Below are 24,562 nucleotides of genomic sequence, written 5' to 3'. Positions count from 1 at the left end.
ACAAACGAAAGATTCTTCAAATAATTAGTGGAAACTAATATTTTATGTATATTCATTTCGCTTCATTATTTACTGACCAATTTTACATTTATAGGAAGCGGAGTTACTTCAAAATTTTCAATATAAACAGGACTCTTCTTTGAGACGGAATTGATTCAACATTGAGATATTATAGACTATGATTCATTAATAATTAATATTAGTTTTTTTTTTTGCTTTGTTGATTCCATATAATGTACAAGAGCTATGAAATACTTGTCTACGTACCATTTTCTGTATTTGTTCCATCAAAGTGGATTTGTATATCATGTATGCTTTTGATTTCCTGTAAATCCACATACCACCAAGCCGGATTATCTGCCCCTGTAGAGGAACACGTGCTGATATCTTTGTCAACCGCTTTTTCTGGAGAAAAATGCTGATTATCTTCTTTCAGACTGCTTTGTGCCGTTGTTTTAAACTTTGAGATATCATCTGTCATAACATTTTGAAATTAAAATTATTATATTAAAAATACATTTGATTTAACTTTCTGTGTACTATATTAATTTAAGAAAAATAAAAATATACTTTTAAAAGCTCATTCATTGGGAAATATCGGCATGTCTCCAAAAATGTTCGATACTCAATACAAGTAGCCTGCGAAGAGTAAGGTTATTCTTAGACTGAAGCTGTTGGCTTCTCACCTATACGTTTATTAGAGGGATGCCAACAACCTTGTTGAAAGTCAGCGTTATTTCTGTGTACATTCTGTGTTATTAAATTGGCTGTTTTGGCAGATCGTCATAGGGCCCCATATCCGGGATTTCCAGAGGTTCTTGTTCAAAAATTTGTATTGTTCATGGAATTATTTAGATCGATCACGATTCGCTATCTTTACAGGTATTAAAAACTCATACATGCACTGTATAGATAAATTTTACAGAAAGTTACGACAATTTATATTCAATTAGAGTTTTGTAAGAGCCTGACACATATGTTACATACATGTATTTGGATATTTTACTTGAAAAAGATTTTGATATTGAATACTGTTCATTAACTCCATATCCTGCCTTACGTTAAATAATAATCAAGCTTTCTGAAAACTTGTAGACTTTTGCTTTCAAATCGTCAACTTCCCTCACTTATGGTGGCATAATTCTGCCCCTACATGCAGAAATAAATAAATGATAAATAAGTTGATAAAACAAGAATATATTGGTCTAGAATATAACTTTGAAATACCCGGGGGTCCGGACCCCCCCCCCCCCGACCTCCTCTAGATCCCTACATATGTGCAATTTCTAAAACGAGGTAAATTATTGACCAATAAGTTTTAAAAATATCATCAATCTCGTTTAAAGTAATTAATTCCTATAAGTTCTATGGTCGATTCTATGACATTGTCAGCAAATAAAATTTATCATTGAGTCAAATACTGACTGAAGTTTTTCATACTTATTGTTAGTCCATTATTAAATAAAATTAACCACGGTCATAGAAAATGCATGGAATGGATGGAAAAAGTATGTAGATCTCTTCTTAAGAACAGGTAAACCATGAATAGTTTGATTCAAGGTTGATCAATCCCCCTTCTCCCAATTATGGACTCTGGGGGTATGGGGGCTATTAGTTAAAATCATATTTTTAATTTATTATAGATAGTAGACTTCTCTGAGTTTTCTTAAGAATAGGAAATCCATGTATCTATATATGGCACGCCAAATTCACAAAAATGAGATAAAACTAGTTTCACAATTGATAAACTAGGTTTATCGACTGTAAACTACAGTTTACAAACCGTAAACTATAGTTAACGATTCGTTAAGTATAGTTTTCATCTGTAAAACTGTATTTAACGGTTGTTAACTATAGTTTACGAATGATAATCAAAGTTTATCTGTCTGTAATAAGCGTTAACAATAGATTTTGTTGATAAACATAGATTCACGTTTGTAAACTATAGTTTACAATCGTAAAGTATAGTTAAGAGTTGTTAATCATAGTTTCTCAAATCGTGAAACTATATTTATCAGATCGTTAACTATAGTTAACGGTTTGTAAACTATAGTTTACAAATCGTAAAACCGTATTTATCAGATAATCTATGTTTTGCAATCGCAAATGATTGTTTTCAGTGTTAAGTATAGTTTACGGTTGTGAAACATAGATTATCGCGTAAACTATGGTTTACGTATGTAAAATATAGATTAACGTTGTTAACTATAGTTTACAGTCCGTAAACTATAGTTTACAACCGATAAACCAAGTTTATCGACTTTGAAACTTTGTTCAGCTCATTTTGTGAATTTGGCGTGCCATATTTATATGGCAATCATTAGGTTTAGAAGCTTCGGGTTTGCTTAAAATACATACTGTAGCAACCACCAGTAATATAACCGAAACAATTCCAATCAGAGTTTTTTTTATCGATATTAAAGATCTAAAATATCTGATGAAAAAAAGCCTTGATCAATCATTTTTATATGGAAGAGGATTGCGTATAATCAAGTTTGTTCAAATTATAACCCCAATGGGTACAGTATAGATAACATGGGAGATCAGTGATTTGCCTATGAATACTTTAAAAAAGAAAATTAAGGAACTGCGAAGTGACATTAAAATACTGTCAATACTGTCTTATAAACTGCACTATACGGGAGGTTTTTAATAGGTATATGCATTTGATATTTTCAGCGTAAAATTTTAAATTCCAAAAGATAAATGCAGTGAATCTTCATGTCATTGTAGAGTTTCTAAGTTTAAGAACTTGTATTACAATCTGTATAGGTGTCATACGTTAAAAAACATCAATCAGAGTAATGTTTTTTATCTAATTAAGAACAGTCCAATGAACTAGTCACATGTACACATGTTTACATGCAGATACATTTATATATATTCACGCATACTACACTTTTTTGTCTCAAGCAGCAAAAATGAGCTGATTTATTTTGAAATTCATTTTGGGACGAATTATCATCATAAAAAATTCATGTAAACAATATCAAATAATTCCTGTAAAAAGTAGTTGGTTTAGCAAAATTTGTTAATCATACCATATCCTGATATCCGAACGGTATTGAGGCATATAAACACAAATATTCCAAATGTGGCCGCCATGATTAATTTCTCCTAATAGTGTACGCTTAGAATACTAGAGTTTAGCGATTTAAATATCACTTTTTTCCTATGTCATGTTTTTAAAGAGCGCACGTTTTAATCAATATAATTATTTAGAAATAGCCTTTTGTCGCAATTACATTCAGAACTGAGTTTCATAAAACTATTGTCAGATTTGTCCTAAGATAGATATTACGATCATCTGACTAATGACAATCATAAGATTTGTCACTACTGTTTCACAAAACTATCTTAAGGTACGATTTTTCTCTGGTTTCTGACTAGATAAAATATTCAATGTATATTTGCTTATATATCTTATATATTTAGATGTTTTAGATTTAAATTGAGTTTAAAATCTAGCAGGAATTATAATTTTGGTGGAATGGTGACGTATGAAAATATCTCTCTATTTCTCAAAATTATTTTACAATGAATTTAGTAATAATTTTTACACAATCAAAGACTTGAAGGACTTTTCAAATGTTTCATAATTATATTAATGATAAGGGACTAAGGTTTTAAAATATATCACATCAGCATAATTTTCTAAACAAACTACAATTATATTAGCTTTAAGAAGCTGTCAATATAAAAACAGATATTAGCCAAAAATCCATAGAAAGTGTTTTACTCTCTTACGGTCAAAACTTTTTGTTTTTGTATCAATTTGTATCTCTATATGACTTCTGTACCATATATGAAAATTAGAAAATTTTAAATATAGGACACACATAAAAATAATGATAAGAAAAATCGGGAAAATTCGGATTAGCCAAAATCCATTTTTGTTAAACTATTTGTGTCAATTTGGAATGATCTTCTAATTAACCTTTTATGGGAACATCTTTTTATGCCAACCCCCCCCCCCCCAACATTTATTCGTTTGAAATAGGGGACAATATCGCATGATTGAATGCAGTTTTTTTTTCATTCTTAATGTCCAGGTATAAGGTAATGACCTTGATGTGACCTTGACTCTAGTATAAAACGGTCAAAACTAATCAAACTGATACCATCACTTCGTGATTTTGTCCTCTTGATTCTTTGAAAATTTCATTAATTTGTAAATACAAGAAATACAGTTTTGTGTGAGAAAGAATCCTACCTTAAGTATAAGAAATTTTAAGATAAATCTAAGTGACGAATTACATTCTTCAATTTTACAGAGAATGTTTTTAAAATATGTTTTCACGAAGTTTAGTTGCCTTTCATAAATTTTGCAGATAAACCCGGACAAAAAAAAAATATTGATTCAACTTTAATGTAATAAAGGGTGTATTTGTGTGTGTTGGGGGCTGGATCATAAAATCAAATTTGAATTAATTTTATCACAAAAAAATTATTAAATAAAATTTGTTTAAATGTCTTCTTGCTCAGAAAATAGTAGTTGCTGACGAAATTTATGTAAATTTTTTTTATTTAAGCTACTAGATTATCTGAACCTTTGCAACTGAAAGATGATTATAGCAATTAGTAATTTTGAAACACCAAATCGTGTTCGAATTTCGTTCATAAAAATCAATTCACTTTATTACGTAAGACATACATCTTATTGTATACAATATAGAATTATAACATGTAAACAGTAAAGCATAACGCGGGTATTTCTTAAGTCAGCATAATTATTATACAATCAATATCATGATGATGGAGAATGTACAAATCATTTTTAATTTGTTTATAAGGTATTATGACATTCATCACGCAAGTTAAAGGCATGGTACAAAAATTTTCCCAAATTACAAAGGTCCTTAACATTATGTGCACATAATAACTGTATGAATTTAAACATAGATGGTTTTTCCCAGTAGTATTTTTTAATATATTTTGCTCGTAAACCCTTGTACCGTGGACACTTTAAAACAAAATGGAATTCGTCTTCAATTTCAGAACTACAAACTTCACATATTCGGTTTTACGCGCAAGATATTTCTATGGCGTCCACTTTCAATAGCTAGTCTTATCTTACTAAGGATGTATTCGCTTTGACAAAAGAATTGACCTATAGGAGAGAACAATTTCCCGGAAAAAGTGACATTGAATAATTAATCTTTATTTGTTGTTTTCTACCGTATATATGTCTAAATTTTTCAAATTTGTATTTTATACCTAAAATTTATCATTTACAACTTTACAATAAACCTCCAAAGTTGGCCTAAACACCATTTTGTCCGATAAAGCGTTGATTTTTGCATGAATTTTGGCCTAGAAGTCCTTCAGGGCAGGCCTGCCCCCAAATAAAATTGTGATATTTTGATATGTTTGGATGTAAGGATTAATTTAAGATAGGTTTTTTTTAGGGGCACCCCTGCCCTAGGGTCGAAATTCACAAAAAACCTACAAAAAATAAGGAAACCTGATTTTGATAATCTGCTTCAAATTTATACATCTAAATGTTATAGTCAGACTAGCTCAGTTGATATATGTGCTGACTTTTACAACGTGCAAAATAACATTTTAAAGTCGGGGGTTCGAATCCGCCTGGTACCACACTTTTAAAGTTTCAATTTTTCGCCTTTTCAAAAACTATTTTAATATTTTTTATAGCCTTGTGTATTTTCCTTCAATTATATATCCTTTATGCATGCCCATTCTTGATATAAGAAACACTAAAGAGATATCAAATCGTAAAAATCCAATGTATAGTTGTCAGTCAGGCGGAACAAACCTCATTGTAAGCACACTTTCTCCGAGGACAAGAATAACCCACTCTGTGTTACTCAATACAGGTACTATTGGCAGCATTGAGCTGCAATTAATGTCAATTGTATATATTCCTTAGAATTTAATAACATTGATTTTGGCTACATACATATCAGTAAATGTACTCCTCGGATTTGATTTAGGCCTATATAATTTGCTCACATTAATGGAATGTTTTACTACATTCACGGATAAAATTGCCTAAACATAAAGAATAGAATTTAAGAGACAGTAAACATTACCATTATGCTTATTGAGAAGTTAAGACAAATATCAATTATTACATTTTGAGATAACAAATTTAGGAAATCAATGAAAGGGTTCCTCATACCTCTACTCGCTGAAAAAAAAAATAGGAAAAACAAATTATTATATGTATTCAGCCTAATGCCATTAATCAGAACGGAAATCGATAAGGTTTTTGTAGAGAAAAAAACCAAGCCCGGTCCTATAGGTCAAATCTCTATTTATAATGAAGTGATCCTTTGCTTTTTATAAATGGATGGAATAGGTTTTTCCAAATAATATTGCAGTGTGAAATGGTCAATAATGTATTTAAATAACATACATCTAGATGAACTATTGATATCAGCAATGAGATTTTGTACATAGTTGTCAATAATTCTTTGCTTTATAGTTAAAAAATGGCTGTTATAACTAATTCTTTCTTGGTCAGTCCACATATATCCCAGACCAATTTCGAATAATTTATCTTTAATATTAGAAGCCCAGTTTGTAATCTTGTTCTTTGGTTGTTCAATTTCCTCTAACAATTTCTCATAACATGATCTCAAAATACAGTTCTTACTTTGTAATATTTTGAACAAAAATTTAAAAATTCGGAAAAATCGCATAATCTTCATAGGCAGTCTACCTGTTTCAAAATATATCACAGAAGTATATGTGTTTTTTCTAACATATACAGCATTCTTAATAAATTCTAAATGTATCTTCTCAATATCACATGCATAATGGTTTCCCCAAACTTCACAGCCATAGTTCAGTATGCTACTAACATATGTATCAAAAAGTGAGAACATAGTTTCAGTATTTAAACTCAATTGACTAACCTTAGATTTTAAACAAAACATTGCTTTTCTACCTTGACAAGCCAATTGTTTTTGAGTTGCATTAAAATTTCCATTTTAGTTCAATAAAACACCAAGGTACATAAATTTGTCTACAACTTCTATTTGTTCATTATGTATATGCCACTTTTCATTGTCATGCACTTTCCCCCTATTTGTAAAAACAACAATTTTAGTTTTATCAACATTAATGGTCAGGTCCCATTTTGAAGCATAATCATACAAAGTATTCAACATTTGTTGTAGTTCTTGTACAGATTCAGCAAAACAAACCATGTCATCAGCATACATCAAAGTAAAAAGATTCAATTCTTGCAGTTCAAGGGGAACATTACCGCTTTTTATGAACTCCATTTCAAAATCATTTACATACAATGAAAAAAGGATAGGTGACAGAACTTTTCCTTGTAACAGCCCTGAGGAATTTTCAAAAACCTCTGAAATCCTTCTTGTTGATTTGACACAAGATTTCATATTCTCGTACATAGCACGTCGTATAACATTAAGTAATTTCCCTTTAATTCCATACATACTGAGTTTTTTCCAAAGCTTAAAACGTTCTACTGTTTCGATAAAGGTGTATTTAAAACGCTTAAACTATCACAACAAAAACAATGCTAACAGATTAAGAAAAGAAACGAAAGAACTATTTCCATACAAAAATTTACAATTTTAATACTATTAAGAAAGAAAGAAAAAACTATGTACATAAAGCATCAAATGTTAGAGCATGATTTTCATACACATAACACATTCCGGTAGATTAATGAGGGATACCCTTAAAACAAAAATATTTGATTTTCATCTTATTTTTTACAACTGAATAAAATGTTTACTTTCTAATTTTTTTTAAAAAAAATAGCCAAAATGTTACGTATTTTTATCTATTAAAAGATATTTACGCAATCCACCAATAAAAAAAAACATGTATCTCAATCGAGCATAGAATTGTAATATTCTTGTGCGATATAAAATTCAAATTAAACAATTATAAATAAAGTATGATATATGGATTTTATATCCATGTACATACGAGTACATGGCCTTAAGAAGCATTTTGTTTTGGGAGTGCAATTTAAGTTGGGAGGGGACAAAAGCAAAGAGAAAAAATGTATTTGAATGAATAAAGTGGAATAACATAAAACAATTACATTAGATTTTCTATCGTTTATTTATTGGCAAATTATTTTTTTCTAACTGAAAACATTCAAGGAGGAACAGTGGAGATTCTCAAGACACTTATCTCCATAGTCATGTAAAAAGCCAAAATATTCACTTGCAGTGATCATCCTTCTTTTTTACTTAAAAATTGCGCTATATGTACATATGCACTCCTACTGGACTATTCCCTTAAAGATGAACACGACTCATGGCATGCGCCATTTTTGATACAATAAAGTGCATTGAAGTAGTAAAATTTCTCGTTCGAATGGAATGTTTTGAGCTATCTTTAGAACGTGGATTGACTTGTTTATAATGCCTAGGTCACATTTCCCGGCCGGTAGCCGTAGACCGGTGGTAATCGGTAGTAATCCGTGGTGTTAACAATGCCCCAACATCGGTCCACATCGGCCAAGTAGTCCTTAAAGTATCAGTCACATTATCCAGCGATGGGTATACGATGGACAACCAATGCGTTTTATGAGAAAAATGGCGTGGTTGCCGGCCGGACTTACAAAGGCCCAGCAATGCATTGCTAATCATAAAACGATGTTCCAGGATAATCGCCGATGTTTATTACATCGCTCACACATTGGTGAACATTGTTCGTACATCGGTTGACTACGGGCCAATGTTTGGTCGAACATCGACCGATGATCGGTCGTTATCTATTGAACACCACTAAACTCCCCGATGACCTCAGATTCAACGTATATTGGACGATGCTCGGCCATACATCGGCCGATCCTTGAAAGATGTGTTAATGATGGGTTGCCGATGAGGCGCGATGTGAGGCATCGTTGGAGACATCGCTGAATTTTAACTATGAATTATTCCCTACCGATGACCCCACCGATTCGCAAAAAAAGACCCATCACTAGTGGTGCCCGGCCGGCAACCATGCCATTTTCATCAAAAAACGCATCGGTTTCTCATTGTAAACCCCATCGTTGGATAATGTGACTTATACTTAATTTGTTATGTGGGCTTTTTAAATATACTAACAAAAACAGCATGCTGTAGTAAGTTGTAATGTAGTTTGATGATATCAAACAGGTTAAATTAGCAAATTACCTCATTTTGTGATATTTCAAAAAATTGTAGTATGACGCATATTTTGTATAGTGTCATTATAGTTAAAATTTCCCGTACAAATTAGGTTCCGCCCCCTTTTTATAATCTTAACTGCGAAACATGGGGTGTCGTTAATCATTAATATGGCACACCAAATTCACAAAAATGGATAAACTTAGATTATCATTCGTAAACTATAGTTAACAACCGTTAAATATAGTTTTACAGATAAAAACTATTATGGCACGTAAAATTCACAAAAATGAGATTAACCTAGTTTCACATTTGATAAACTAGGTTTATCGACTGTAAACTATAGTTTACAAACCGTAAACTATAGTTAACGATTCGTTAAGTATAGTTTTCATCTGTAAAACTATATTTAACGGTTGTTAACTATAGTTTACGAATGATAATCTAAGTTTATCTGTCTGTAATAAGCGTTAACAGTAGATTTTGTTGATAAACATAGATTCACGTTTGTAAATTATAGTTTACAATCGTAAACTATAGTTAAGAGTTGTTAATCATAGTTTCACAAATCGTGAAACTATATTTATCAAATCGTTAACTATAGTTAACGGTTTGTTAACTATAGTTTACAAATCGTAAAACTGTATTTATCAGATAATCTATGCTTTGCAATCGCAAATGATTGTTTTCAGTGTTAAGTATAGTTTACGGTTGTGAAACATAGATTATCGCGTAAACTATGGTTTACGGATGTAAAATATAGATTAACGTTGTTAACTATAGTTTACAGTCCGTAAACTATAGTTTACAACCGATAAACCTAGTTTATCGACTGTGAAACTATGTTTATCTCATTTTTGTGAATTTGGCGTGCCATAAACTATACTTAACGAATCGTTAACTATAGTTTACGGTTTGTAAACTATAGTTTACAGTCAATAAACCTAGTTTATCAATTGTGAAACTATGTTTAGCTCATTTTTGTGAATTTGGCTTGCCATACATTACGACGAATATTTCTTTTTCGTTTCGAAGGAAATGGGCGTGTCATTGTGTTATAATTTACGACCAAAACATTATTCAGAACGTTTCATCCAAACGAAAAATTTTACCACTTCAATGCGCTTCATTGTAATAGCCAATCAAATTGACGATTCACGAGCTAAACATGTGTTGTGGTAGCTCTATTAGATAAGATTAATTAATAGTTATGTGTATATTCGTTGCATTACCTGTTTAACAGAAGCAAGGAGTCTCGAACTCTCCGTTCTATTTTTCTTTTAAAGCTTTTAATTTATCTCGTGTTACTAGTCACAAAGAGTGAGGTGTCTTAAAGCATTTCGACGAATATTTCTTTCAAGTTTCTAAAGAAATGGGCGTATTATAAAGTAACAATTGACATCCGATAGGAAACAACCAAATTGTCTATCCAAACAGAAATTTTACCGCTTTAATGCGCTTCATTGTTTCACTATCTATGATACATCAACACAAGAGTATACTTTTAGCATTCATTACATCTGACTACTTTATTGTCACGGGTATTGGCGTGGAATGGCGACCCGTGTTCGTGCTGGTTATCTTGTATTGTCTTTGTTTGTATTTTATTGCAGCATCTGTATTTGTTCGTATACTGCACTGATCTGTACAACTATATATCATTGTAATTAAGATTCTATTATATCTTACTTTCCTGTATTAGACGAAGTATCAGTTATTTTAACGCTATCAAGTGCTGTTTAGCATCCATGCACGTCCGTCCACACCGGTGTCGACTGATTACAATGAACAATGTCTAAGTCAAGTCATATATATAGGGGTCTTCAGATATAATGAAAATTCGAACAAAAATGGCGGACAAATTCATTTTACGATCGTGTTCAGCTTTAACGTCGATGTATACATCATTCATAAGACAGCAACTTGAATACGCTTCAGTGGCATGGGGGTGCTGTCAACAGGGTGATAGTGATAAGTTAGAAAAACTTCAACTTTATGCAGCTAGAATTGTAACAGGGTTAACAACTATAGCTTTATTTTGAAACGGGATGGAAACCGCTTAGTTGTAGAAGACAAGAAGCTACATTAAAAACAATGTTCAAACTTCATAATAATTTAGTGCCAGAATACTTAATGGACATCCTTCCAAATATGCGCTGTAACACATCTATCTACTCGACAAGAAATTCTCAAAATTATGATATTCCAAAGTGTCGATTACTTATAAGTCTACGTTTATTCCGACTGTAGTTAACGAATGGAACTCTATTCCACTTGAAACTCGACATTTACAGTCAATGTCGAAATTCAAATCTAAAATTAGTAATAAAAAATCTAGATCTGCCCCACCTTCTTACTATGATTACGGTAACAGAAGACTTAATGTTCTTCAAACCAGACAACGACATAATTGATTATTGTGTATCAAATAACGACCTTTATAGATGCAATTTAATATCAAGTCCCTTGTGCACGTGCGGTAAAGTTGAGGACACATATCATTATTTTTTCGTATGTCCAAAGTATGCGAACGCCAGAAATGAATATTTACATCATTTTTTTTTTACAATTTGATAAAATCCACATACTAGATACACATATTTTATTAGGAGGGGGGGGGGGGGTAGAATCACTGAGTGTGCAGAGAACGAACATCTCTTTTCTTTTGTTCAAACATTTATTAAGCATTCTGTTAGATTTCCTTGTTAATTACTGTACCAATATTGATATATGAATTTATTTAACTTTCATATATTCATATATATATGCAAAATGCATCATTTTGTTTACTTTTGCAAATTCTGAATACTTTATATAGCATGTTTAACTGTGACAATATAAATGTGTAATTTACATGTATAGGGAGAGGGCGTTTTAAGTATTCAGTACATGTGCTCAATCCCTTTGTAATTATATTACAATAAAATATGTTCAAATCAAATCAACGCCGATATCAAACTTTACCAACCGGCACGAGAGCTCACGGTAATTCAGTCTATATAGCACTTGCTCCCGTGTTCGGATGATCTGAATTCAAATTCGGCCGAGATTGGACCTAAGTCAGCATAAAAAAAATAAGTAGCAACTGTCCCTTCGTCATGCTCTCGGTAATTTGAAGTGAAAGTAGCGGGTCATTTGGATGAAACCTTAAAAACTGATGTCCTGTGTCACGGTAGACATTTGAACGAAAAAAATCCATCACTGCTCCATGTCCTCAAGTGCTAAGTATAAGTCAAAATTGGAATATATCTATGATATATATTGACGTCTCTATATGTGTGAAGTTTTCTGGAATAGAATATTTAACAATTACTATTTATCAAAAGAAGTTAACAATTACATAAAAGCGAGGTTGCGGTCAAACTATTCTTATGTTGGACTGACAGACTGTCGATAATACAATCGTTAGAGTGATGAAAAATCATTTTATTTGTTACTGGTAATGGATATATATGTAAAGAATAAAGATACAATTAGGGTATAACAGATAAGTATTTCAGGTTTCTTAAACATTCAATCGAGATACCAATACAAGCACTCAAATAGAATACAATATTTGTTGTAAACTGTCTGCTTTAACTACTATACTTGATAAAATAATAAGATTAAAAGCTATGTTGGTCGATAGGAAAATCAAATAACAAATATCAAGTCTTTCAATTTTCATCAATTGCACTGAAATATCCCATTTAACCTTTGTGAAACAAAAATACAAGTACATGAGAAAGTATTTTAAAATATGAAACGAATTTTAAAGTATCAATTCTATGAATTCTACATCTAACGCAAATCAGTTAGAAATCTTCAGTTGCCTAAGGAGAGAAAGTCCATAGAGGTGTTTCGTTTCGAAACACGCGTCCTTTGAAATCAGTATGAAAACGTCGTACTACGTATCGAATTATAATTCAGGAGAAATAGTATCGTAGATTCGAATTTCAGAATGAAATTCCTCATACATGTGTGTATCTCCTGCATGGGAAGAAATTCTGTTTACAAGGGGTCCTTGGAAATAGCTTGATGTACATGAATTCGTTCTTTGCATTGCCTTTCTTTTCTTGGATCTGAAAGTATAAATGATGATTTAAATACTACATTAACAAGAATTGAACCGTTCATTCAAGCATAATAACACACGTTTGATGATTGCATGTTTCTCAGAGAGCTTTTACACAGGAGAAATGTTTTTGTGCAAAGTGTATCTTTAGAATCATTTAAACTTTTTCCATCTGTTCTTTGCAAAGTTTTCATATCTTCAATAAAAGATATTTCCTAACTCTAAACGAAAAACAACGTAAAATTGAGAATCCAAAGAATGTTACCTTCGAAAAAAGCATAATAAAAACAAACAACCTGCAGCAGTCAACAGAAACAAACTTCCTAATGCAGAAGAAAGTCCCAAAACCAAAACGCTTCCAATTTCATCATTCCTTTTGGCTGTGGTAAAATTTGAAATAATTATTTCAGAATTGCATACCTTATACTAGTATTAATGTTTCGGCAGATTGTAAACTTTTTATTCGCAAACAGCAACATTATTTAGGAATTCATGTCAGCTTCAACATGTGAATATTTCTCGTTGCAAATCCACTTATGTCTTTGTATTTATATAGAAATTTGCGCTAAAAATATCGAGATTATAATTCATACTAAATGATTTCAAATAAAAGTTGTTGTTATTATAGTTTATATATAATGGTAGTGAAATCTTTAAAAATTTACTTTGAAGTTTAACTTAAGGTAGTCCGATCCTCAGGTTTATAAAATTAGCACTTAAGTACTGAGTAATCAAAAATACTCATAAAAGTATCTCTGAATCCACAAAATTATGTCAATTTATCCACAGTATTTCTTTAAAGTTAAAGATTAAAGTTAATGATATTATATAGGGAAAATTGTCAAATCTCCAATATTTTTGCAGAAAAAGCGAACTGGAATCTCAGCAATGCATTTTTTAATTGCAAATTGATCAACAAATCTATTTTAGGTTTAAAAATGATAGGTATCCAGGCATCAGAGAAATTTTCATGATTTTTTAACTTATTTTGGTATTTTTTTGTATTCTTCGTCATGTATTCAATAATACATAGTTTAGAAGGCTTTTTCCATTATTGAAAGACACCACAAAGCACTTCTTATATCATATCATGCTAATAAGCATTAGTATCTAAGACAGAATTCAAGAAAATCTTTTTTTTTCTCTAAAACTGTATTAATTTTTTTCCTTTTATAGGGTACAAATGTCAACTATCATAAGACCTTTTCTAAGACTTCCAAAAACCTTGAGTCTTATAAACATGAATAAAATGAAAATTGCTGCATGAAAAAATTTCATTTTCAAGCTTCATTTTGATGCATTTTAAATTAGATTTAATTTTTGGAGTTATCCTTCCTGGCTGAGGATCGGATATCCTTAAATAATTATATTCATATACGTACAATCACTTGCACTCTCGCAGCGTTTACCCCCAAACCCTTCACGACATCCCTTCAAACAATATCCATTTACATGATCACAGGTATCGTTGTCTGCACAATTTCCACTACATGTTTGTTTACAGTTGTCTCCAAAATATCCATCTGAGCAAGCTTAATTGGAACATGTAGAACAGAAGGAAAACAAATGATGTACAGTTTATGAATGATTCGAATAACTAATATAAATGGATTTACATAATGAGGGAATTTATAAATTTGCTTAGAAGATGACTGCACCTAAGGACACGCGAAATTTGCGCCACGATAACTTAAAGATGCATTTACTCAGATTTGAAGTTAATCTGATTTGCGTCTGATTACACAAATTTGAAGTTTCAATTACTTTAAGATTAAGTAAATTTTTTAATATATTTTTGTGTGAAATGCTATTAAAATATATATGTCGTAATATTATACAGAAAATATTATCTTCAAATCTGTGTCCATGTGCCTTTCATCTCAAAATAGACATATTCCTTATAAGTTTATATCAGGAATGATCTACACAAATCTTTTTGCTCTGCTCCTATATTGTGTTGTTTTATGGTCTATTGATCTTGAATACTGTTTGATATCTCCATATGTTTCATCTTTCATAGGTTTCACTTAACGTTTCTATGCACTCGGTAAAACATTCTTTTAACATATTCTCAAAATATAAATTAAAGTCTTTCATTGCTAATTGTGTCATATGTAGATATTTTTACCTTCATCACATTTTGTATTCTGCCATCCTGGTAAACAACCGTTAGAACATGAACCAGTCCATTGGACACATTTACGTCCTGCACAATTAGGGTTGCATTGCGATGAACAATTAATCCCATATGTTCCATTTTGGCACTCTGAAATATGATATTCCAAGCGTTTGTATTTTTTTTCAATTTGTTAGATTCTTATATTATATACATCGAGATTTTTCAGTTTCTATTCGTGTTAATCCTGCGTATTAACGAATTGATTTAAATTGTAATGAAAGTTGCACTTAGAAATATTCAAAATATAAAATTGATTGAACATAAATATTCATCTCCATGCCCTTTTTAAACATTGCTTTTCGCACAAATTAATGGCCCATAGTAATATGTAGGATGCAAAATTGTGTAACGGGTCAACAAAATATACATATATTTTAAAATGATCTATAACTTCAATGTAATCTAATTTTACTAACTTAAACGTAATAACATACAATGAATTGGGATGATTTTGAGAATGCTCGAATAATATAATTTATAAATAACTATGACAGAATCATACAAATGTAACATCATGTCATTTATTGTTATGAAAAAAACATGAACAAGAATATAATAAAACATGATAGAATTTTCAACCAACTCTCATTGCAGAGATGTCCCCAGTAGCCTGTTGTACAACCATTAACACACTCTCCGTCAACTCGGCTACACGTGTCATTGTTAACACAGTTACCACTGCAGATTTTCTTACAGTCTTTACCAAAGGTTCCAGAAGGGCATACTAAAAAATAAAATCTAAATAAAATCAAACGTGTGTGATTTTGACAAGCATTGTATCATAAAGTGTATCTCCAACGTTCAATGATGTTTGCTTGATTTTTAAATACATGAAGCTATAATCCCTACATCTTTGTGAAGAGGTGGGAGCTGGCTACATGTAAGGACTGTTGAAATACTTATTTAATATGCTTGCAATGCGTATGACGTCCTTTTTCAACATTTTCGAAAGATAGTTTACTTTTTTAATTATAGTTCTCATGCGTGAGAAAGTTGTCACCAACATTTTCTAAAGCTATAAAAGATATCACAATGAAGAAGAAACCCTTTGATTTTGTGCAAAGATGTTCCACTTTGCAATTTTGTCGTGGTTTATTTAAAGTTGTTTCTAATTTATAGAAAGAATATTCTGATGATTACCTTGATCACATTTTTCGCCACGGTATCCGACTACACAACCTTCATCACAATTTCCAGTGACCTTGTTGCAAGGTGTTCCATTGAGACAGTTTCCACTACAAGTGTTAGAACATCTTCTTCCATATGTTCCAGGGGTGCACACTAAAAAAATCAAAATCCATGAATATTGATATTTATAATTTATAGCATAGGTACCACTCTTTTTTTCAAATTCGCCTAATGATAGTACTCTAATGATTGGAATAGTCCTACCTAAATAATATCATGTACTGAAACTGTAATATATTCTATAGCATTTTCCATATTGCAAAAGAATTAAAAGTGTTATATTTGCAAAAGAATGTATCTTAAAGATGCATGGACAGTGATTTGAAGTTAACATTTTCTGTATAATATCACAACTTTTATATTTTAAAAACATTTCACACAAAAATATAATAAAAAATGTATTTCATCTTAAATTTATTGAAATTTAAAATTTTTGGATGGGTTTGATTGACACATCCTTGCACACAAAAATTTTACTTTTATTCTAAAAGTCGCAAACAGATCCAAAAAAGGGCGTTAAGTCCACTCAGTCTTTATCGATAAAAACTCCAGAGTAACCCCCCCCCCCAAAAAAAAAAAATGTAATCGTTTAGACATACATGTACATGTACATATACGAGGGCTGTTCGGAAATTATTGAGACAATTACATTTACTCCATAAAGGACGGAGATAATTTCATGAAAATTCAACAATTAACATTTTATAAAGAACGAATAAAACACTTATGTAAAATTTATAATTCCTATGATAATAAGAAAAGTTTCGGTGAAATGATAAACATGCATATGTCTATAGACCGGAGCAGCATCACTACGTCATTTAACGTCACGTCAGCGGGAGATGGTTTCGCAATTAAAAATGATCGGGAAGCGTTTAATACTTTCCCTTCTTTGTAATTACATATAACAGTACAAAAATCAGTCTCTTTTCTTAAACTATTCCTTAAAATGTATGCTGTTGCTACCCGAGTGTAAAATTTTCATTTGTGGGGAAAGATGACTTAAAATCATGCAGTGCCGATTTATGCAACGCGGCTTTAATACCGTAACAATATTTATACCGTACCTAATACCTGATGGTCGTCCGGAGCTTTTGATTTTACTCTGGTTGAATTAATATTAATTGTGAAAAAAATGTATACCAATAAAATAACAAACCCTAACACATTATTTTTTCTCGTTGTTATTGTTTTAGCAGGTCATTGAATCTGGAAACATTGCGATACACAAAATTTTAGGTATGTTCGCTGCTCCGCCCTTGACGCCAAAAACCATTTTTTCGTTTTTAGAAGATTGCTTTACCGCGCTGACTTTCTATGATCTACGTATTCCTGATCAAAATTCAAACAAAGTTGCACAATATGAATTTGAATTAAAGCTGAAAAATTATACACATAAGCAGAATTATTTTTCTCCTATTATGGGTCCACGAAGAGTTAGAACGTTGGTGTTACATATTTTTCATATCTGATTTCGAGACTGCTCCGGGTACCCATACTGATGAGGCATTTATATACCACTGTACAGAAAATATGCATTATTTGTAAAATATTTTTTGCTTTTATTTATTCTTAGTGTATGTTAAACATAGATGCAAATTTTCACCGAAAGACGTTCATTAGAAGGCAAAATATACACAATGTCTCAATAATTTTCGAACAACCCTCGTACAAATAATTCATCCCACCAGAAATGTAATAGAAAAATAGGGTTAATGCATGGTCTTATAAAAAGGTTATTTCTGGCCCCAAAGCAGAATGTTTCCATAATTGGCTTTTTCATAGAATTGCCATTAATTTTCAAACATAAGAATAATAAGTATAAGCAACACCGATAATTCTTAACCACAAAGCTTTTTTTTTACTGACTTATGACTCATTGATTTATGATTCATAACAAAAAGAGGAAACAAAATATACATGTTATATACAAGTTATTTTAAGCAGATACTCTGAATAGTGATTTACAATTCAGTAATGAAAGTTTGAAATAACTGTCTTACTTATATTACAGAACTGCCCCGTCCAGCCATTAGAACAACCGTTGTCGCAATACCCTGATATGTGATTGCAGGTCTCGTTGTTGATACAGTTGCCTGAACATTTATTTCCACACTCATTGCCAAAATATCCTCTCAAACAAGCTAGTGTTTAAAAGCAATGTCATCCATGTTTATATACATTGCATTGCATTACTAAAAAAAATAAATCTAAATAAAATCAAACGTTTGTGATTTTGACAAACCTTGTTTCATAATTAAAGTGGATCTCCAAAGTTCAATGATGTTTGCTTGATTTTTAAATACATGTAGCTTTAATCCTTATATCCTTGTGAAGAGGTGGGAGTTGGCTACATGTAAGGACTGTTGAAGTACTTATTTAATATGCTTGCAATATGTATGACGTCCTATTTATAACATTTTCGGAAGATAGTTTACTTTTTTAATTATAATTCTCATGCATGAGAAAGTTTTTACCAACATTTTTTAAAGCTATAAAAGATATCACAATGAAGAAACCCTTTGATTTTGTGCAAAGATGTTCAAATTTGCAATTTTGTCCTGGTTTATTTAAAGTTGTTTCTAATTTATAGAAAGAATATTCTGATGGTTACCTTGATCACATTTTTCGCTATGGTATCCGACTACACAACCTTCATCACAATTCCCAGTGACCTTGTTGCAAGGTGTTCCATTGAGACAGTTTCCACTACAAGTGTTAGAACATCTTCTTCCATATGTTCCAGGGGTACACACTTAAAAAAAAAATCAAAATCCATGAATATTGATATTTATTATTTATAGCATATGTACCATGCACTTTTTTTTTCAAAATCGCTTTATGATAGTACTCTAATGATTGGAATAGTCCTACCTAAATTGAAACTGTAATATATTCTATAGTATTTTCCATATTTCAAAAGAATTAAAGGTGTGTTATTTTTGCAAAAGAATGTTTCTTAAAGGTATGGACAGTTAACATGTTCTGTATAATATCACAACTCATATATTTTAAAAGCATTTCACACATTTTTAGTTGGGTTTGATTAATGCATGCTCTTATAATCATGTTATTTTTTGGCCCCAAAGCAGAATGTTTCCATAATTAGCTTTTTCATAGAACTGCCATCAATTTTGATATTTAAGAATAATAAGTAACACCGATAATTCTTGACCAAAAAGATTTTTTTTACTGATTTATGAATCATAACAAAAAGAGGAAACATAATATACATGACAAGTTATTCTGAAAGGACTTTTGACAAATGATTTACAATTCAGTAATGAAAGTTTGAAATCACTGTCTTACTTGTATTACAGAACTGCCCCGTCCAGCCATCAGAACAACCGTTATCGCAATATCCTGATATGTGATTGCAGGTCTCGTTGTTGATACAGTTGCCTAAACATTTATTTCCACATTCTATGCCGAAGTATCCTGTCAGGCAAGCTAGTGTTTAAAACAATATCAGCCATGTTTATATAAATTGCATTTTTGAAATTTGTTTTTGTGTATTAGTGAATATTTTAAAAAAGTAAAGTAAATTACACTATTAAAGGCGCTAATTTAAAATATGGGTAACTCATATCTACGTTTTGTCTACCTGTTAACAGACAATCATCCGTTAATATGAAAAGACAAACGAACCAATTTTCACTGACATGTTCTACATTCGTCCGCTAAGCTCCGGCACACATAAGCATCAGATTAAAAGGAATTGAATCCATTACAGATATGTATAGACTGAATACTCAGTATATATAGAAATAGTTTTCATTGTTTAGTATCAGAATGTCAGAGTGGAACGCGTCCTTCCCTGCCCTTGAATAGTTATCTCCCTCTGATTTTCTTCAATAAAAATCAATTCTAACAAATCTATCCAGTATTTTTCAATCATTCTGTCCCTTATAATAAAATGCATCTTTCCACCACAGCATTTATTGATATTCAAATATTGAAATTTATAGTATCAAAATTTCTCTTGTTTCCATAGACTTTCATAGGCTTCAATGCAATCTTCTAGGAAAATTTATGAAAATTTTTCTTGGTAAATATTGTTTTGTACTCAAATATGCTTTGAAATAATATCAAAGAATTTCATACATGATTTACATTTAAAAATAGAGAATTTGAACCTTATATGGGACATATACTTTAATATAAAAAAAAACATAATACAAACTATGTAAACTCACGTGTTCTACAATCGCGTCCATTCCAACCTTTTATGCATCCTGCACATGTTCCATTCGTCAAGTAGCACCTGTGTTCTTGACAATTTTCTGGACATTTATTGAAACAGTTAGTTCCATAAACTCCTTCAGTTTCGCAGCCTTTGCAAAGAATGATATTTCAAGATTAGAAATGTGAATAGACACAAAAGCATGTTAATAAAATCAGGTTTTAATACAGTTGTAAAATTAAGACTTGGGGATATTTTAAACTGGCAATATGAAATATGCTGCAAACGTCATGTTCATCTGTTTCAGTCAAACCATCATTTGAGAATTGTTAAGGAGATTAGCATGTGAATTTCAGCACGGATGTCTGAGAAAAAAAATTGGATCGGAATTCCAGTTTCCTTACAGTGATCTTACAATCAAATGGTAAAAAGTTGACAATGAGATCCTTTAGGCAAATGATTGCAATGGTATTCAATTTTGAGTGTCAAATTCAATTTAGCGACATTGCGACGCATAAACGGAAAAATTGACAAACGTAGAATTTTTTATTGACTCGTGCGCATTTTGTTTAATTCATGAAAGTATTTTCTTTCAGAAAATTACAGGTTTCAGAACCTAAAAATATTCTTTCATTCAGAAGAATAATTTGTTTGCCCAACACGAAAATACGTTTTGCTTTATTAATCTCCCTCCCCTATTGTACGTGGGCGCAGAAAATATTGGGAAATTACCATGGTCTCACCTACCAAAGAATAAATGCCGGTAGACCAAGACTTTGGATACAATCTTGGGAAAAAGCTATTAGTATATACACTGTACTTCTAATCTTTCTTTCCTCAACTTTAATGCTGTTAATATGTTTAAGCTAAAAATAAAAGTGGCATGACCTTAAGTCATACACTAAATAACGAAACAGTAGATTCAACTTTTGTTTTTTCAGTCACTTATAATGTGCAGTATTATCTTGCTTTACAGTGTAGTTCCGTTTTCATATCTTCGCTATATTCGTTTATGATACAGATTAAAAAAAAAACACGATTTTGACTCATTATGCAACTTTTATTAATCCATCAATTAGAGGGAGAGGCTTAAAAAAGGTAAGTTTTAGGATAAGAAAAAGCTGCTTCATAAAATGTTATCATTCAATGTACTTCTTAAGCATTTGTAGGGGATGAATGCACACCAGTAGTGAACATAAGCAAGTAAAAATTAATGTTATCATGTTGCATTTTCGGTCAATTTCAAACACATTGCTGACAGATTTCTTTGTACTTTCAAAAAAAAAAAATAATGAATTTAAATGCATCCCGTAAGTCGACTGTTTTATGTATGTACATGCATCATCAATCACATGATACCAAGATGGCTTACATATAATACAATATGTTTTCACATGTTTAAAAAAATAATGCCCTGTTTGATTTCTTTCATAATATCTTCATGATCTTATTCACTTATTATTAGATTTTTTTAAGGTGTAAGCAAAAAAAAAAAAAAAAAAAAAGAAAGAAAGAAAAGAAAAGACGAATAAAAACACATCCAAAATTCAGAACATCTTATTTTCTTCGTTTAAATCATACCTCAGTTTGCGGTTGCAGCATTTTATGGACTTGTTTGACTTTCTAAATTAAATATAATCTAACTTTTCATTTAATTTTCATCAATGAAATATGTGGAGATAATTAACAATATTCAAGCTCAAAAGTCCATAAATTACTACTAAATAGCATCAGAGTAAACATCAGAAGTAGGATCAAGTGCCATGCATGCAGGAGTAAGTAATCTTTGCCGACTGCATGCCCCTTGTCATATCGGTAAATTACAGAAAAAATCGTCGCCAATCCAGCATGTCCAGTGTTTAAATGATAGACTAACAATAAGTATGAAACAGTAGTTAGCATTTGACCCAATGATAAAATATATTTGCTGACAAGGTCATTATATCGACCATAGAACTTACGAAATGATGACTTTAAACGTGACTGCTGATATTTTGTTTCGTCAATTTGAGTGTCGATAATTTACCTCGTTTTAAAAATTGCACATACGAGGACATGCTAGTTTTCCCATAACAATATAATGAACGCATCTATGTCAAGTTTGTTGATACATACGTAAGTAACGGCAGTTGAAAACGTGTAACAATGTGCAAAGCCATTGCGCCTAAATTGTTTCAGGTTTTCCAACTTTCGTTCTGTCCTTAGCATGTTCATGCTAAAATTTAAATGCAATGCATATATATTTTTAAATCGAATATAAGATTAGATACGTTAGATTTGTTTAGAGAAAACCCGACAAAATTAAAAAAAAATTAACAACAAAATGAAGGAACATTTATACTACATTGTCATGTTTCTAGGATCTAAAATCAACTGAAGTACATGTACTTTTGAATTAAACACTTACCATTTACAATTACTTCACAAAGCTGAACATACGTAACATTAGAACCGTCTGGGTATGCCACACCACGACGTCTCTCGTTATAGAAAAACACATAGCGACCAAATGTGACACAAAGATGTGAGGAGGACAAAACAGGTAGGCTAGGACCATTATGAATGTAGCAGAGGTGTCCATCCTTTATCCTGCCCACTTCTGTCGTGTTCGATACATAAAGCTGGAAACCATACATTCGTTGTTTCTGTTGATGTTCTTTAAGTGAAAATAAACAAATCACAGCAAACTCTCCATTTTTTCACTTCACAAAGTATCCAAAAATCTTTTAAGGAGTGAGCAAGAGTAAAGAAACCATCTTATCAAGGATAATTTACCAAAAATCCAGGTTTACATTTTTTTCAAATTTCAATTTTATTATGTCCCACAAAAGCTAAGAAATGGCGTCATCGACGCTTTGTGTATCAGAATGTTTGCAGAAAGATATAGATTTGAATCACTGATAACAAACAAATTTTGGATACTTTCACTAATGTTTCGCACTCGTGAAAATATGAGTTACGGTAATCAACATATTCGAATACAAAACATTACTAAATCCTTAATATTTAAAAATTCAATATATTCTTAAAAATTAAATCGCAAAAAAGAATTTTATGGTGTCCTAAATATTTCACTTACCGTATATATCACTGATTCTATTAAAATATATCTGGATGTCGTAAATGCTTTTCACTTTTTGCAGATCAACATACCACCAAGCAGGATTGCCTTTGTCAGTGGAAGAGCACGTACTTATATCCATGTCAATTGCTCTTGTAGGTGAAGCATTTATATCATCATTTTTACTGCTTTGCATAGCAGATTTAAATCTTGAAAGGTTATCTGTTCACAATTACATTAAGCAATAAAATGACTTTTCAACAACAATTTATTTACATTAAATGTTTTCAAAAATTGCGCTGACGTACAATTTAGATTTGAACCCTCAAAACGTCTTTAAAAAAGTTCTAGAAGCTAAATTCACTAATTTTTTCTGCAATCTATAACATAAAAAAATTAACGTTCTTTCTTTACTTTTTACAACAATTTCTTTAAAATCTCGATAATTAAATATCAGTAAGGATTTTAAGGAATATTCGAATTATCAGTTGATTTGCCCAAATGTTTAAATTCTATTTTAATTAAGAGTATTATTTATAAAATTTAAAAGAAAAATAATAGACAGTTTTGCAATAATCGCATGGCTTCCTTGTTTATGTATGTATCATTAAAAAGGTGTCTTCTAGCTATTCCCACTTTTTAAAAATCTCAATTCCACGTATTCCCACTTGCAAATAAAAATAGATGTTTAGAATTACCTGTATTTTGTACATTTTAAGACAGAAAATAATGGAAACATTTATGAGAAAATATGATTTATTTGGGATTTTTGAAACAATAAAAAGATCTT

General features: G+C 31.1%; 2 protein-coding genes across 2 annotated transcripts; both read right to left on the bottom strand.

Moving 5' to 3' along the window:
- Positions 1-259: 259 nt before the first annotated feature.
- Positions 260-3,109, bottom strand: LOC134246282 (uncharacterized). Its single transcript, XM_062728612.1, has 2 exons — positions 3,042-3,109; positions 260-474 (listed from the first exon to the last, which is right to left on the bottom strand). Exons 1-2 carry the CDS (start codon positions 3,103-3,105, stop codon positions 260-262), a joined length of 279 nt encoding a protein of 92 aa, XP_062584596.1. The 5' UTR covers positions 3,106-3,109.
- Positions 3,110-12,685: 9,576 nt separating this feature from the next.
- On the bottom strand, positions 12,686-23,968 carry LOC134246244 (multiple epidermal growth factor-like domains protein 10). The gene is made up of 12 exons (XM_062728579.1): positions 23,791-23,968; positions 23,119-23,367; positions 20,725-20,862; positions 19,838-19,978; positions 19,143-19,283; positions 18,532-18,672; positions 16,481-16,621; positions 15,924-16,064; positions 15,290-15,427; positions 14,544-14,693; positions 13,427-13,541; positions 12,686-13,168 (listed from the first exon to the last, which is right to left on the bottom strand). Exons 1-12 carry the CDS (start codon positions 23,966-23,968, stop codon positions 13,006-13,008), a joined length of 1,836 nt encoding a protein of 611 aa, XP_062584563.1. The 3' UTR covers positions 12,686-13,005.
- Between the last annotated feature and the right edge of the window lie 594 nt (positions 23,969-24,562).

This window comes from Saccostrea cucullata, unplaced genomic scaffold (genome assembly GCF_032062105.1).
Source record: "Saccostrea cucullata isolate Sc308-1 unplaced genomic scaffold, CSIRO_AGI_Scuc_v1 ctg1047, whole genome shotgun sequence".
Classification (NCBI taxonomy): domain Eukaryota; kingdom Metazoa; phylum Mollusca; class Bivalvia; order Ostreida; family Ostreidae; genus Saccostrea; species Saccostrea cuccullata.
Note: the sequence above shows the minus strand (reverse complement) of the source record. Positions and strands in the feature narration are given on the sequence as shown.